We start from the raw sequence: 15922 nt of genomic DNA, 5'->3' as shown, positions 1-15922 counted from the left end.
ATTCTGCTTAGTCTTTTGGAATAGGTGTCACTCAAAAGCCAAAAAAAAGCGTAAAACACCATTGAACTAAGATATTTGAAAAGAGCTTTGCATCATTTTAGTGTTGGAATTCTTACAATTTCAGGGGTATTTTACTTCAGTGGTTCCACTGTTATTTACTTTTTTGGGCCATTTTTAACATAGTTTAAATTCCTTTTAGATTATTTTGAGGGTCTAGTTTGACTCTAATTGATCAGATTTAGAACTAAACGCAGCATTTGAAGTCTTTTATTTTTTATTTTTTAAATCTTCTGCTTGCATTGTGGCCGCTTACTAATCATTGACAAATTCATTACGTCCCCCCTGTAACAGTGATGTGATGATGACCTGTGTGAAACACAAAACACCTCAGCAACCATATTATTATTATCATTGTACTTATTATTATTATTATTATTATTATTAAATGAATGCCAAACTGGAGGGAGACTTGGTCCGTGAAGGTCCACCATCCGGGGAAGGGTGGCTGCTGTTCAGTGACTTTACTGTATTCAAAATGCAGGACTTGGCCTGAAAAGTCTAATCCTGATTGAAGCAATCAGATACAGCAGGAAAGAAAATTAATGGAAAAATTTCAAAACAATTGTTCCTGGTAGCTGTTTGCAAATTATGATAATATTATGAATATCTACACCCCAGCCTGAACCAGGATGGATTCTTAATTCAAGGTCCTATATTAGACTGAAAACAATATTTTACCGTATTATTCGGATTATAAGGCGCAATATCGATATAATGGTCTATTCAGATCTATTTTCACACAAAAGTCACACCAGATTATAAGGCTAATTAAAAGGGTCATATTATGATTTTTTTCCCCCGCATTTACAACACTTCCTTGTGGTTTACATAACATGTAATGGTGGTTCTTTGCAAATTTTGCATAGATTGTTCTTCAGACCGTTGTCAAGTCGCTTTCTGACCGCCTCCTCAGGACACGCCGTTTTGTGGGCGCTCTTATTTACGTGCCTCCACTTCGACAGCGTTTTATCCCCGTCATCTTTTTTCGTCGGGCTTCACGGTGGCAGAGGGGTTAGTGCATCTGCCTCACAATACGAAGGTCCTGCAGTCCTGGGTTCAAATCCAGGCTCGGGATCTTTCTGTGTGGAGTTTGCATGTTCTCCCCGTGAATGCGTGGGTTCCCTCCGGGTACTCCGGCTTCCTCCCACTTCCAAAGACATGCACCTGGGGATAGGTTGATTGGCAACACTAAAATGGCCCTAGTGTGTGAATGTGAGTGTGAATGTTGTCTGTCTTTCTGTGTTGGCCCTGCGATGAGGTGGCGACTTGTCCAGGGTGTACCCCGCCTTCCGCCCGATTGTAGCTGAGATAGGCGCCAGCGCCCCCCGCGACCCCGAAAGGGAATAAGCGGTAGAAAATGGATGGATGGATCTTTTTTCGTACCCATAGTGTTCAGCGCTTCCATAGCGAGTCTACTGACAGATACAAGTTAGAACTGTAGGCTACTTTGTATTAGAAATGGCAACAGCGGAGGACGAGAAAAAGAAGGATCTTATTGACTACGGCAGCGACGACAATGGCAGACGCGTGCACATTTTTCGGACTTACGCACACCCCAAATACACATCAGCAGGTACCAATAGGTAAGAAAAGTTGTTTTTGCATACCGTGTTTTTCGGATTAGAAGTCGTCACAGAGTATAAGTCGCACCGGCCGAAAATGCATAATAAAAAAAGAAAAAAACAAATAAGTCGCACTAGAGTATGAGTCACATTTTTGGGGGAAATTTATTCGATAAAATCCAACACCAAGAATAGACATTTGAAAGGCAATTTAAAATAAATAAAGAATAGTGAACAACAGGCTGAATAAGTGTACGTTATATGAGGCATAAATAACCAACTGAGAAGGTGCCTGGTATGTTAACGTAACATATTATGGTAAGAGTCATTCAAATAACTATAACATATAGAAACAGCTATACTTTTACCAAACAATCTGCCACTCCTATTTCCGCTAAATCCAATTAAATCTTTTACGGTAATGTGTTAATAATTTCACACATAAATCGCTCAGAGTATAAATCACACCCCCGGCCAAATTATTAAAACATTCTGTGATTTATAATCCGAAAAATACGGTAATAGGTCAGAACAAAACGCTAGATAATGTGTCCTAATAGGTGCCATTTTGGGGTCCTTATGCACACACCATAATACCCGTATGTTGAAGCACAGTACGTCTGACTACAGAAGCCGTAATGCTACGACAATCCAGCTTATCAAAGTCGTGCTAAAACATTTTGACAGATTTTTGAGCTCCGTGTGTAATGTCCTATATTCTTAATGAAACAACAAAGTTTTGGTTTTGCTAGAGTCATTTAATGAACTTAATTTAGAGAAAAAAATGTCTCTGGGGGCTGGTATATCTATTTTTAGGAACATTAATACAAAACCTTACAATAATTTCTGATTAAAAACGTTATGAATGACACGCCCAGAATTAAAATTAAAATTAAGAATGTGGGATTTAAATTATTAACTATGAACGATAAAACACTGAATATTGATAACATATGAACGTCACACCCCTTCTCCATCCACATATTTTACAATCAAGCGAAATGCAACATACACAGCGAAATATAAACGCTAAGAGTAAAAAAACCTACCCACAATCTAAAATATATATCTTTAGAAGCTTTAGAAGTTTGTTGTAAAAAATCTCCTTCTGCGCATGTCCCTGACACCCGCATTTCAGGCTGCCGTCTGTGGAAACGCTCCCCACCCACACTGCTTGGTGCCTGGTCTGAGCTGCTGTGACGTAGATGACCATAGTACAAGGGTCACCAACGTGGTGCCCATATGGACCAGATGAGTCGCCCGCTGGCCTGTTCTAAAAATAGCTCAAATACCAGCACTTACCAATGAGCTGCCTCTATTTTTTAAATTTTATTTATTTACTAGCAAGCTGCTCTCGATTTGCTCAACATTTTTAATCGTAAGAGAGACAAAACTCAAATAGAATTTGAAAATCCAAGAAAATATTTTAAAGACTTGGTCTTCACTTGTTTAAATGAATTATTTTATTTTTTTACTTTGCTTCTTATAACTTTCAGAAAGACAATTTTAGAGAAAAAATACAACCATAGAAATGATTTTAGAATTTTTAAACACATATACCTTTTTACGTATAAAATTCCTTCCTCTTATTTCCTAACCATTTAAATCAATGTTCAAGTAATTTTTTGTTTTATTGTAAAGAATAATAAATATTATTTGAAAATGTTCAATTTGGAAAATGTGCACTTAGAGAAAATATAAAAATAAAGTGTTGCATATTGATATTTATCTGTTTCTATATATATTTATTGTGAGAAATCATTAAGATGATCAGTGTTTCCACAAAGATAAATATCATTAATTATTAATAACATAGTGTTTAAGGTAAATTGAGCAAGTTGGCTATTTCTGGCAATTTATTTAAAGGCCTACTGAAATGAGGTTTTCTTATTTAAACGGGGATAGCAGGTCCATTCTATGTGTCATACTTGATCATTTCGCGATATTGCCATATTTTTGCTGAAAGGATTTAGTAGAGAACATCGACGATAAAGTTCGCAACTTTTGGTGTTGATAAAAAAGCCTTGCCTGTACCGGAAGTAGCAGACGATGATGTCACAAGGGTGAGGGTTCCTCACGTCCTCACATTGTTTATAATGGGAGCCTCCAGCAGCAAGAGCTATTTGGACCGAGAAAACGACAATTTCCCCATTAATTTGAGCGAGGATAAAAGATTTGTGGATGATGATATTGATAGCGAAGGACTAGAAAAATAAATAAAGTTAAAAAAAAAAAAAAGGCAATTGCATTGGTACGGATTCAGATGTTTTTAGACACATTTACTAGGATAATTCTGGGAAATCCCTTATCTTTCTATTGTGTTGCTAGTGTTTTAGTGAGATTTAATAGTACCTGATAGTAGGATTGATTTATTGATTGATTGATACTTTTATTAGTAGATTGCACAGTTCAGTACATATTCCGTACAATTGACCACTAAATGGTAACACCCGAATAAGTTTTTCAACTTGTTTAAGTCGGGGTCCACGTTAATCAATTCATGGTAAGGAGGGGTGTGTCCACGGGTGTCTTGAGGCCAGTCTCTGAGGGAAGTCAGGGCAGATACAAGGACGGCGCAAACTCCACAGATCTCCGGCAAGAGGCGACTTTTTACCACAATTTTCCCACCGAAACCTGCCGGTTGACAATGTAATAATAATGATAATAATGGATTAGATTTATATCGCGCTTTTCTATTGTTATTTACTCAAAGCTCTCACAGAGAAGTGGGAACCCATCATTCATTCACACCTGGTGGTGGTAAGCTACATCTGTAGCCACAGCTGCCCTAGGGTAGACTGACGGAAGCGTGGCTGCCAGTCTGCGCCTACGGCCCCTCCGACCACCACCAATCATTCATTCATCATTCATTCACCAGTGTTTCACCGGGGGCAAAAGGTGAAGTGTCCTGCCCAAGGACACAACGGCAGCGATTTGGATGTCAATAGGTGGAAAGCGAACCTGCAACCCTCAGGTTTCTGGCACGGCCGCTCTACCCACTACGCCATGCCGCCCCAGAGTGATCGGGATCCATGTTCGCTTGACCGCTCTGATCCATAGTAAAGCTTCACCTCCGGGAATTTTAAACAAGGAATCACCGTGTGTTTGTGTGGCTAAAGGCTAAAGCTTCCCAACTCCATCTTTCTACTTCGACTTCTCCATTAATCACTGAACAAATTGCAAAAGATTCAGCAACACAGATGTCCAGAATACTGTTTAATTGCGCGATGAAAAGAAACGACTTTTAACCACAAGTGGTGCTGCGCTAATATTTCCTGACAGTCCGTGACGTCACGCAACGTTTTCAACAAGAAACTCCACGGGAAATTTCAAATTGCAATTTAGTTAACTAAACCGGCCGTATTGGCATGTGTTGCAATGTTAATATTTCATCATTGATATATAAACTATCAGACTGCGTGGTTAGTAGTAGTGGCTTTCAGTAGGCCTTTAAGTGTGTATCAAACTGGTAGCCCTTCGCGTTAATTAGTACCCAAGAAGTAGCTCTTGGTTTCAAAAAGGTTGGTGACCCCCGCCATAGTAACTAATTAGATGACCATAGTAACTAATTAGATGACCATAGTAACTAATTACATTACCACAATAACTAATTACATTACCATAATGACTAATTACATTACCATAGTAACTAATTACATTACCATAGTAACTAATTACATTACCATAGTGACTAATTACATTACCATAGTAACTAATTACATTAACATAGTAACTAATTACATTACCATAGTAACTAATTACATTACCATAGTGACTAATTACATTACCATAGTGACTAATTACATTACCATAGTAACTAATTACATTACCATAGTGACTAATTACATTACCATAGTAACGAATTACATTACCATAATAACTAATTACATTACCATAGTGACTAATTACATTACCATAATAACTAATTACATTACCATGGTGACTAATTACATTACCATAGTAACTAATTACATTACCATAATAACTAATTACATTACCATAGTGACTAATTACATTACCATAGTGACTAATTACATTACCATAGTAACTAATTACATTACCATAGTGACTAATTACATTACCATAGTAACTAATTACATTACCATAGTAACTAATTACATTACCATAGTGACTAATTACATTACCATAGTGACTAATTACATTACCATAGTAACTAATTACATTACCATAGTGACTAATTACATTACCATAATAACTAATTACATTACCATAGTGACTAATTACATTACCATAATAACTAATTACATTACCATGGTGACTAATTACATTACCATAGTAACTAATTACATTACCATAATAACTAATTACATTACCATAGTGACTAATTACATTACCATAGTGACTAATTACATTACCATAGTAACTAATTACATTACCATAGTGACTAATTACATTACCATAGTGACTAATCACATTACCATAGTGACTAATTACATTACCATAGTAACTAATTACATTACCATAGTAACTAATTACATTACCATAGTGACTAGTATATCATGCAAAAGCGCAGATTGATTGATTGATTGATTGATACTTTTGATCCAATCCAATCCACTTTATTTATATAGCACATTTAAACAACAATAACGTTTCCAAAGTGCTGCACAGCCATGTTAAAAACAATTGTAAAAAAAATAAATAAATAAATAAAATACAATAAAAAAAAAAAAGTATATATATATATATATATATGTTATGCTCCACCAATGACTGAATAGAAACAAAAAATAAATAAATATAAAACTAATAAAAACAATATAAAAACAAATATGATTAAAAACTATTTTAAAGGGTAAAATCAATTAAAACAGTAAAATAGAAATCAAAGTGTATAAAAAAAACACAGAGGACAACAGAGGACCACACAACTCACGTAGTGTTAAAAGCCAAAGAATAAAAGTGGGTCTTAAGACGAGACTTAAAACACTCCACTGTGGAAGCAGTTTGAACATGGAGGGGCAGAGTGTTCCAGAGCTTAGGGCCGACCACAGAGAAGGCCCTGTCTCCCCTGGTCTTAAGTCTGGTCTTGGGCACCACGAGCTGGAGCTGGCTCTCGGACCTCAGAGCGCGCGCAGGGATGTAAATTTGGATGAGGTCCGAGATATATTGAGGTGCCAGTCCATGTAAAGATTTAAAAACAAACAGCGATGTTTTAAAATCAATTCTAAAATGAACAGGGAGCCAGTGCAAACTCTGAAGAATTGGGGTTATATGCTGGCGTTTCCTGGCCCCTGTTAAAAGTCGTTTTATTAGTAGATTGCACAGTACAGTACATATTCCGTACAATTGACCACTAAATGGTAACACTCCAATAAGTTTTTCAACTTTTTTAAGTCGGGGGTCCACGTTAATCAATTCATGGTAAACTTCCAGATTCCAACCATTGAAATACTTTGTGTAGTTGAAGACTTACGGCCATTAGAAAACATCCCTGCTCATCATAATGGCAGCTACACTTTCCGTCTTAAAGATGTAAAAAAATTATTCAGGAATAACCGACGGGCCAGATTAATTTTCCCAGGTCTGCTTAAACTGGCGTGGGCTTCACGGTGGCAGAGGGGTTAGTGTGTCTGCCTCACAATACGAAGTTCCTGCAGTCCTGGGTTCAAATCCAGGCTTGGGATCTTTCTGTGTGGAGTTTGCATGTTCTCCCCGTGAATGCGTGGGTTCCCTCCGGGTACTCCGGCTTCCTCCCAATTCCAAAGACATGCACCTGGGGATAGGTTGATTGGCAACACTAAATTGGCCCTAGTGTGTGAATGTGAGTGTTGTCTGTTTATCTGTGTTGGCCCTGCGACGAGGTGGCGACTTGTCCAGGGTGTACCCCGCCTTCCGCCCGATTGTAGCTGAGATAGGCGCCAGCGCCCCCCGCGACCCCGAAAGGGAATAAGCGGTAGAAAATGGATGGATGGATGATATATAAACTATCAGACTGCGTGGTTAGTAGTAGTGGGTTTCAGTAGGCCTTTAAGTGTGTATCAAGCTGGTAGCCCTTCGCATTAATTAGTACCCAAGAAGTAGCTCTTTGTTTCAAAAAGGTTGGTGACCCCTGCCATAGTAACTAATTAGACGACCATAGTAACTAAATACATTACCATAGTAACTAGTATATAATGCAAAAGCGCAGATTCCAACCATTGAAATACTTTGTGTAGTTGAAGACTTACGGCCATTAGAAAACATCCCTACACTTTCCGTCTTAAAGATGTAAAAAAATGATTTAGGAATGCAGATTAATTTTCCCAGGTCTGCTTAAGCGTGGCAGTGCTGGGTCAGAGCGCCCCCTGGTGTTTGAATGTTACACGTCCACTCATCTGTGCCCTCCTCCCCCTTTTCCCTCTCTCTCTCTTTTCAGTATTCTCCCAACATGACGATGAGTGTGTGATTTTATTTTTCCTCTTTTTTTTTTGTTTTTTTTTGTTTATCTTTTGCTCCTATTTCGTGCCCCTTCTTTTTTTAATTTTGGGATTCCTCCGCAATCCTTACCTCGCCTCGGATCCCGCCACCTCCACCTCCACCTCCCCCCCCCCCCTCATCCTCGCACACGACCTCCGCTCCCATCTGGGGGTGTCCGCCGCCCCCCCCACCCCGCCGTTACCCCACCCCACCCTCCCTCCGCCTCCCCTTGGGTGAACTGTGCGGCCCCACGCAGACCTCCGGAGCAGCCCTGGAGCACGCTGGGACTCTAATCAAGACGGGCCCTCCGGGAGCGTGCAAGATGGCCACCGGCCCGAGCAGGAAGCTGTCACAGAGCAACAGGAAGAGCCTCTTCTCCGACCCGGGCCCGAGCCTCCCCGGCTTCCTGTCCGCTTCTAGACAATGAGGACACACTGGAGGGCGAGGAAGGAGACTGAACGAGGACACAATGTTGGCTCTCTTCTGGAAACCTCATCAGATTTGAGTTTTTTTTTTTTTTTTTTCAAGTTTCGAAACGTGCTGTTGCGAACGGATCGAACGGACGTGACCTCCCTGACCCTTGACATTATTCTCTGTTTGTGTACATTTTCAACAGAGGTGTTGTGATAATCCGTGAATTTTACGATTTTTGTTCTCCCCCTATTTTATGTATGTGTTGTATCATTGCTGTTTTTATTTTAATATTGTATTATTGTTATTAATTATATTGCTATGGTAATTTTTAAAGATTAGGATCAAATTATTAGTTTTTTTTTTTTTTTACTTTGAAGGCAAATGAAAGACATGTATCTCCAAGTTAGTTTGTTTTCTTTGTATTCCAAAGATTTTTGGAATGAGATAGGTGATAAATATTAATACCCACCAAAAATAAGGATAAAAATACAATTTTTATTTTTTTCCATCAACTTTTCCTGTTTATTTTATTTTATTTTTGAAATACTCTATTGGCCGTAAATGTTTTGGGGTATTGGAAGAAAATGTAGTGATGCATGCTTTTCAACCAATCCAAACTTTAGTGATGTGACCACACTGCCCCCTACCGGTAAGACTACAGTACATCACTTGCTAATGAAAACTTCTCTCCAAATTGCGTTTTTAAATCAGAAAACGCTCCTTTAATTTTTCTTCCTCTTTTTAAATACAGTCAATTATTTCAAAAATTGGACAAAAACGCTTATTATTATTTTTTTTTACTTTTTGAGGTGATTTAAGGAAAATATGGAGATCCATGCTTTATTATGGTTGCCGATCACAATTGTGTGTGCACAAATCTAAACTTTAACGACGTGACGTCACTTCCCCCCTGAAGCTAAGACTACAATATATCCACCATTTTTTGACATATTTTAGATGAACATAAAACTACACCAACATTTGGATAAAAACACATCTGTTTGGAAGATTGTTGTACATTTTTGCATAACATTACATGGTAATGAACACATGTATCTCCAAATTGTGTTGTTGTTGCTTTTAACTTTTTGTTTTGGTGCAAAAAATACCCAATGTATTTAAAAAAATAACCCTTCTGTATTTTATTGGCGGGATTTAAAAATAATGGAGATGCATGTTTTCACAAGTCAGCAACAATATTGTGCGCACAAATCCAAACACTAATGGTGTGACGTCACTGCCCCCTCCTGGTCAGACTGCAGTATATCACTAATGAAAAACACATTTTTTAATTCAAAACCCCTCCTTTTTTCTTTTTTTTAATACAGAAATGTACTCCAAAAAATTTGGACAAAAACACTATTTTTTACTTTTTGAGGGGATTTAAGGAAAATATGGAGATCCATGCTTTATTATAGTTGTGTGTGCACAAAGCTAAACTTTAATGATGTGACGTCACTGCTGCTAAGGCTACAATATATCCACCAATTGGCCTATTTTTGACCCTCTACTTTGGATACACATAAAACTACACCAAATTCTGTATAAAACACACTTCTTTAGAATATTGTTGTACATTTTTGCACAGCATTACATGATAAGGAAAACATGCATCTCCAAATTGTGTTGGGGTTTTTTTTTTATTTGAAAACACTATTTGTTTTTTTATGCAAAAAACACTCAAAAATGTTGTATAAAAAAACCCATTCTGTGTTTGTTTTTTTGGCCTGATTAAAAAAAAAATTGGAGATCCATGTTTCCACTAGTCAGCAGCAACAATTTTGTGCACACAAATCCCAATTTTCATGACGTTACGTCACTGCCCCCTCCTGGTCAGACTGCAGTATATCACTAATGAAAACATGTATCTCTGATGTAATGATGTGACGTCACTGCTGCTGAGACTACAATATATCTACAAATTGGCCTATTTTTGACCCTCTATTTTGGATAAACATGAAACTGCACTGAAATGTGTATAAAACACACTTCTTTGTTAGATTGTTGTACGTTTTTGCAGAGCATTACATCATAATGAAAACATGTACCAGTATCTCAAAATTGTTTTTTTTCTCATTTGAAAACGTTATTTGTTTTTCATGCAAAAAATACTAAAAAATGTTTTTTTTAAAAGACATTCTGTGCTTTTTTTTGGCCTGATTTAAAAAAAAGAAAAGGACATCCATGTTTTGAGTAGTCAGCAGCAACAATTTTGTGCACATAAATCCAAATGTTAATGTTGTGACGTCACTGCCCCCTCCTGGTCAGACTGCAGTATATCACTTACTGATGAAAACAGGTATCTCTGAACTTTCATTTTTGAATTCAAAAACCCTCCTTTCATTTTTTTCATTTATTTTTTTGGATACAGAAATTTACTCAAAAAATTTTGGAGGAAAACACTATTTTTTTATTTTTTTTTTGTTTATTTTTTTTAACTTTTTGAGTGGATTTAAGAAAAATATGGAGCTCTTTATTATAGTTGTGTGTGCACACTGCTAAATTTTAATGATGTGACGTCACTGCTGCTAAGACTACAATATATCCACCAATTGGCCTATTTTTGATCCTCTATTTTGGATAAACACAAAACAATAATAACACAATTGTTTGGAAGATTGTTGTAAATGTTTGCATGATAATGAAAACATTTATGTCCTTTTTTTTTTTTTTTTCATTTGATTACCCTTTTTTTTTGGTGCGAAAAATACCCCAAAAAATTTACAAAAACATTTTGTTCTTTTTTTGGAGATCCATGTTTTTACTAGTCAGCAACAATTTTGTGCGCACAAATCCAAATTTTCATGACGTGACGTCACTGCCCCCTCCTGGTCAGACTGCAGTACATCACTAATGAAAACATGTATCTCTGATGTAATGGTGTGACGTCACTGCTGCTAAGACTACAATATATCCACAAATTGGCCTATTTTCGACCCTCTATTTTGGATGAACATGAAACTGCACTAAAATGTGCATAAAACACACTTCTTTGTTAGATTGTTGTACGTTTTTGCAGAGCATTACATGATAATGAAAACATGTAACAGTATCTCCAAATTTTTTTTCATTTGAAAACGCTATTTGTTTTTTATGCAAAAAATACTCAAAAATGTTGTTGTTTTTTTTTAAAACATTGTGTGCTTTTTTTTTGGCCTGATTTTTTTTTTTAAATGGACATCCATGTTTTCACTAGTCAGCAGCAACAATTTTGTGCGCATAAATCCAAATTTTAATGACGTGACGTCACTGCCCCCTCCTGGTCAGACTGCAGTATATCACTTACTAATGAAAACGTGTCTCTGAACTTTCATTTTCGAATTCAAAAAACCCCCTTTCATTTTGTCTTTTTTTGGGGATACAGAAATTTACTCGAAAAAATTTGGACAGAAACACAATTTTTTTATTTTTTTTACTTTTTAAGTGGATTTAAGAAAAATGTGGAGATCCATGCTTTATTATAGTTGTGTGTGCACAAAGCTACATTTTAATGATGTGACGTCACTGCTGCTAAGACTACAATATATCCACCAATTGGCCTATTTTTGACCCTCTGTTTTAGATAAACACAAAACAATAACACAATTGTTTGGAAGATTGTTGTAAATGTTTGCATGATAATGAAAACATTTATCTCCTTTTTTTCCTTCATTTGATTACCCTTTTTTTGGTGCAAAAAATACTCAAAAATGTTGTTTACAAAAACATGTTGTCCTTTTTTTTGGAGATCCATGTTTTTACTAGTCAGCAACAATTTTGTGCACACAAATCCAAATGTTAATGATGTGACGTCACTGCCCCCTCCTGGTCAGACTGCAGTATATCACTTACTAATGAAAACGTGTTTCTCTGAACTTTCATTTTTCTTCCTTTAAAAGGACTGCAAAAACACTATTTTCCATACTTTCTAATCATAATTATGTGTGTAAAAATTTAAATTTGAATGCTGGGACGTCACTGCTCTTTGCTGCTAACCAATTGGCGTATTTTTGACCCCCCCTTTTTTTTTTTTTTTTTTTTTTTTAGATAAACATAAAACTACATCCACATTTGGATTGAAACACAATTGTTTGGAAGACTTTTGTACATTTTTGCATTGCATTATTAGATGATGAAAACATGTATCTCCAAACAGTGTTTTATTTAAAAACGCTCATGATTTATTTATTTATTTTTTGGGCGGGAGGGTCCAAAAATACTCTCAAATTTTGTACAAAAAAACGACTTTTTTTTTTTTTGGGGCAAGATTTTTGAGAACATTTGGAGATGCATGCTTTTTACTAGTCATGCACGCACACGTGTCCAAGTGGTAGACATGGATGGATGGATGGGAATCCAAACTTTAATATGACCTCAATGATAAAACTGGTTTTATTGATTGATTAATTGATTGATTGGTTGATTGAGACTTTTATTATTAGATTGCACAGTACAGTAGAGATTCCGTGCAATTGACCACTAAATTGTAACACTTGAATAAGTTTTTCAACTTGTTTAAGTCGTTTCCAAGTAAATCAATTCATGGTTAGATTAGTTGTTTTGTTGTTGCCTAGCAACAAATATTATTGAAAACATGTATCTCCAAATTAGGGTGTTTTTTTTTTTTAACGCTCTTGTTTTCTTTATTTTTTTCTTTGTCCAAAACATTTTGATTCAAATCGACATGTTCTTTGATGTTTGGAAGATTAAAAAAATGGAAATACAATGCTTTTTCACTAGTCAGTGACGTCACTCCCCCCTGCTGGTGAAAAAAACCCCCACAATATATCCAGGCCTTTTTCATTTTTACCCCAAATATTTATTTTGCATAGAATCCCTTGCTGATAAAACATGTATCTCCATAATCCCTTTTTTATTTTTTTGTATCTTTATTTTTGGGGCTGTACAAAAATACTGACAAAAAAAAGAATAAAATCATATGTTTATATATATATAAAAAAAAATTATAAAAAAAAAAAAAAGTAGAGATACATGTTTTTCACGAGTGCACAAAATGAAACTTTAATGATTGGACTTCACTGCCCCCTGCTGGTGAGACTACAGTACATCCATCCATTGGGATTTTTTTTAATTTTTTTAATGACACTTTTTATTCCAAACATGGAAAAAATGCACAGCTTTATTTATTCATGGTCTTTTTTTTTTTCTTTTCTTTTTGTTGATTGTTTTGATTTGGAGAGTATTATTCTTGTAGTAGCGAAAGTGTGTAAATATGCAGACGCAGTCGTCACTCATGCACGTCGTCACCACTTAGTCGTCACTCATGCTGCTCGCAACACTTCTGGTCGTTTCGGGACATTTGGTTTCTGTAGCAGCGTCCTTTTTGTCTCAGTTTGTCTTCAAGCGGCCATTTTTTTCCTCCCCTCATTGTTATTGTAAATACTGTACAATGCATTTTGATATCATTGACATGTTTTGATATTTCCAAAGCCAGTTGGAACAGGAACCCACTTTTTGTTTTCTTTAAGAGGGGAACTTTTAAGGAGGGGGACACATGTTCTCTTACAACACATTTAAAAGGCGCGAGAGAAGTTAAGTCCCTACCTTTAGTCAAAAGTGATTTATGACCCCCCATAAATCAATGATTTATGACCCTCAAGGTCAAAGGTCAATGATTTATGAGGGGTCAAGTTCAAAGGTTAATGATTTATGAGGGGGTCAAGGTTAAAGGTCAAAGTCAAAGGTCAAAGTCAAAGGTCAGGTTCAAATGTCAAGGTCAAGTGGGTGTGGCTTACCCGGAAGAGGGTGGAGTTAAGACCTGCGGTGGGAGTGGTTAAACCAGGAAGAGGGTGGAGTTTTAAACAGAAAGAGGGCAGAGTTAAGACCTGCGGTGGGAGTGGTTAAACCAGGAAGAGGGTGGAGTTAAGACCTGACAGGGAACAGAGGGTTCAGTTTTTTTAAGAAAGCAATGTCATCTGAGCAGCATGTGACCATATATTTGATAGTTTAAATGTTTACGATCGTTTGAAACAACTTCCAGATTTCGATGTATTGATGGCTGGGAATGTTACGTGTGGAGATGTGGACACGCACACACACACACACACACACACACACACACACACACACACACGCAGAGGAGGGGTACAAAAGGGCGGTGTAAGGCTTAGTCATTATTTGGAGCTTTATACGTTAGCGTAAAGACTTTGTTCGATTCGGTCATGATTAGTGAAACGCCTGTTTCGATTTATAAAAATAATAAAACTTACATTGACGCTCCGCAAAAAAGTCGAGTGTTTCTAAATCGTATTCAGATGCCGCCGACCGAGTCTTTGCGTGAGAAATGGGATTTGGAAGGGTTAGGGATGGAGGGATCTTTTGGATTTGTATTCAGATACAAAATGGGTGATATCTGCTTATTTCAGCTAAAAGAAAGAAGAGACGGAAGCCCTTTCTCGATATTTTCATCGCTATCTATTGTGGATTGGGAAGTTTTTGGTGGACACGCACACACACGCACACACACACACACACACTTCACACACACACACACACACGCACACACACACACACACACACACACGCACACACGCACACACGCACACACGCACACACGCACACACGCACACACGCACACACACACACACACACACACACACACACACACACACACACACACACACACACACACACACACACACACACACACACATTCGTACGCACTGAAACAACTTCCATACCTCACGAAAACATATTTAAACAGATGGAAAAAACTATCGCAGAACACAGTGTCACGTAGCAACTGGTCTTTACGGTCGTTTGAATCAACAGGTCAGTTTGGGGTACAAAGGAGGGTTCAGTTTTTACTGACTTCCCATCTGACAGTTTAAATGTTTACGATCGTCTGAAACAACAGGACACGCACGCACGCACACACACACGCACGCACGCACACACACACACACACACACACATACACACACACACACACACACACACACACACACACACACACACACACACACACCATTACCTCTGCTTTACCACGTTATTAGACATTGGTTTAACTCCATTTAAGCATTTAAACGTTAAAAGCATTGCACTTGTACGACGTTGTAATACTTTTTTTTTTACCAGCCGATGACGACGAAGTGAAAGACGATGAACTTTGCTTAAACGGTCTTACAAAGTTGGAAGATGATTATCGAGGTGTGTTTAAACCTTCGAATTATTTAATATTGTGTGTATTCATTATTTTGTTTTATAGAGGATTTGCCGTAAGATCCTAACGCGATCGTTTTAACACAATCGCAGTCTGGTGAGTCAAATGATTCTCATTTTACAAGAAAAAAAACATGCGGTATACGATACATATATACATATATTTACTTACATCTCCGGCTCGCTCGTCTCCCTTAAAGCTGGCGGGTCCGTCAACGGCCGTTCCAGGCAGAGGAGAAGGCTTGATTGCGCCAAAGACTCCAGACATCGAATCCTTGCTCCGAGGGGAAATCATCGAAAACGAC

General features: G+C 37.2%; 1 protein-coding gene across 4 annotated transcripts in view; it reads left to right on the top strand.

The window, feature by feature from the left end:
* Positions 1 to 13161, top strand: part of zgc:110158 (uncharacterized protein LOC553590 homolog) — a 161739-nt gene extending 148578 nt beyond the window's left edge. For 3 of the 4 annotated variants that reach the window (XM_061896158.1, XM_061896157.1, XM_061896156.1), the window contains one exon: positions 8299 to 13161. In XM_061896158.1, coding sequence (XP_061752142.1) covers positions 8299 to 8469 — 171 coding nt within the window. In that variant the 3' untranslated portion in view covers positions 8470 to 13161. Of the gene's footprint in view, positions 1 to 8001 lie in introns of all 4 variants that reach the window. The other variant, XM_061896159.1, reaches the window with a different exon arrangement.
* Positions 13162 to 15922: the final 2761 nt, after the last annotated feature.

The sequence above is a fragment of the Nerophis ophidion genome, linkage group LG03, assembly GCF_033978795.1.
Source record: "Nerophis ophidion isolate RoL-2023_Sa linkage group LG03, RoL_Noph_v1.0, whole genome shotgun sequence".
NCBI classification, from domain to species: domain Eukaryota; kingdom Metazoa; phylum Chordata; class Actinopteri; order Syngnathiformes; family Syngnathidae; genus Nerophis; species Nerophis ophidion.
This window is presented reverse-complemented; position numbering and strand designations above follow the sequence as displayed.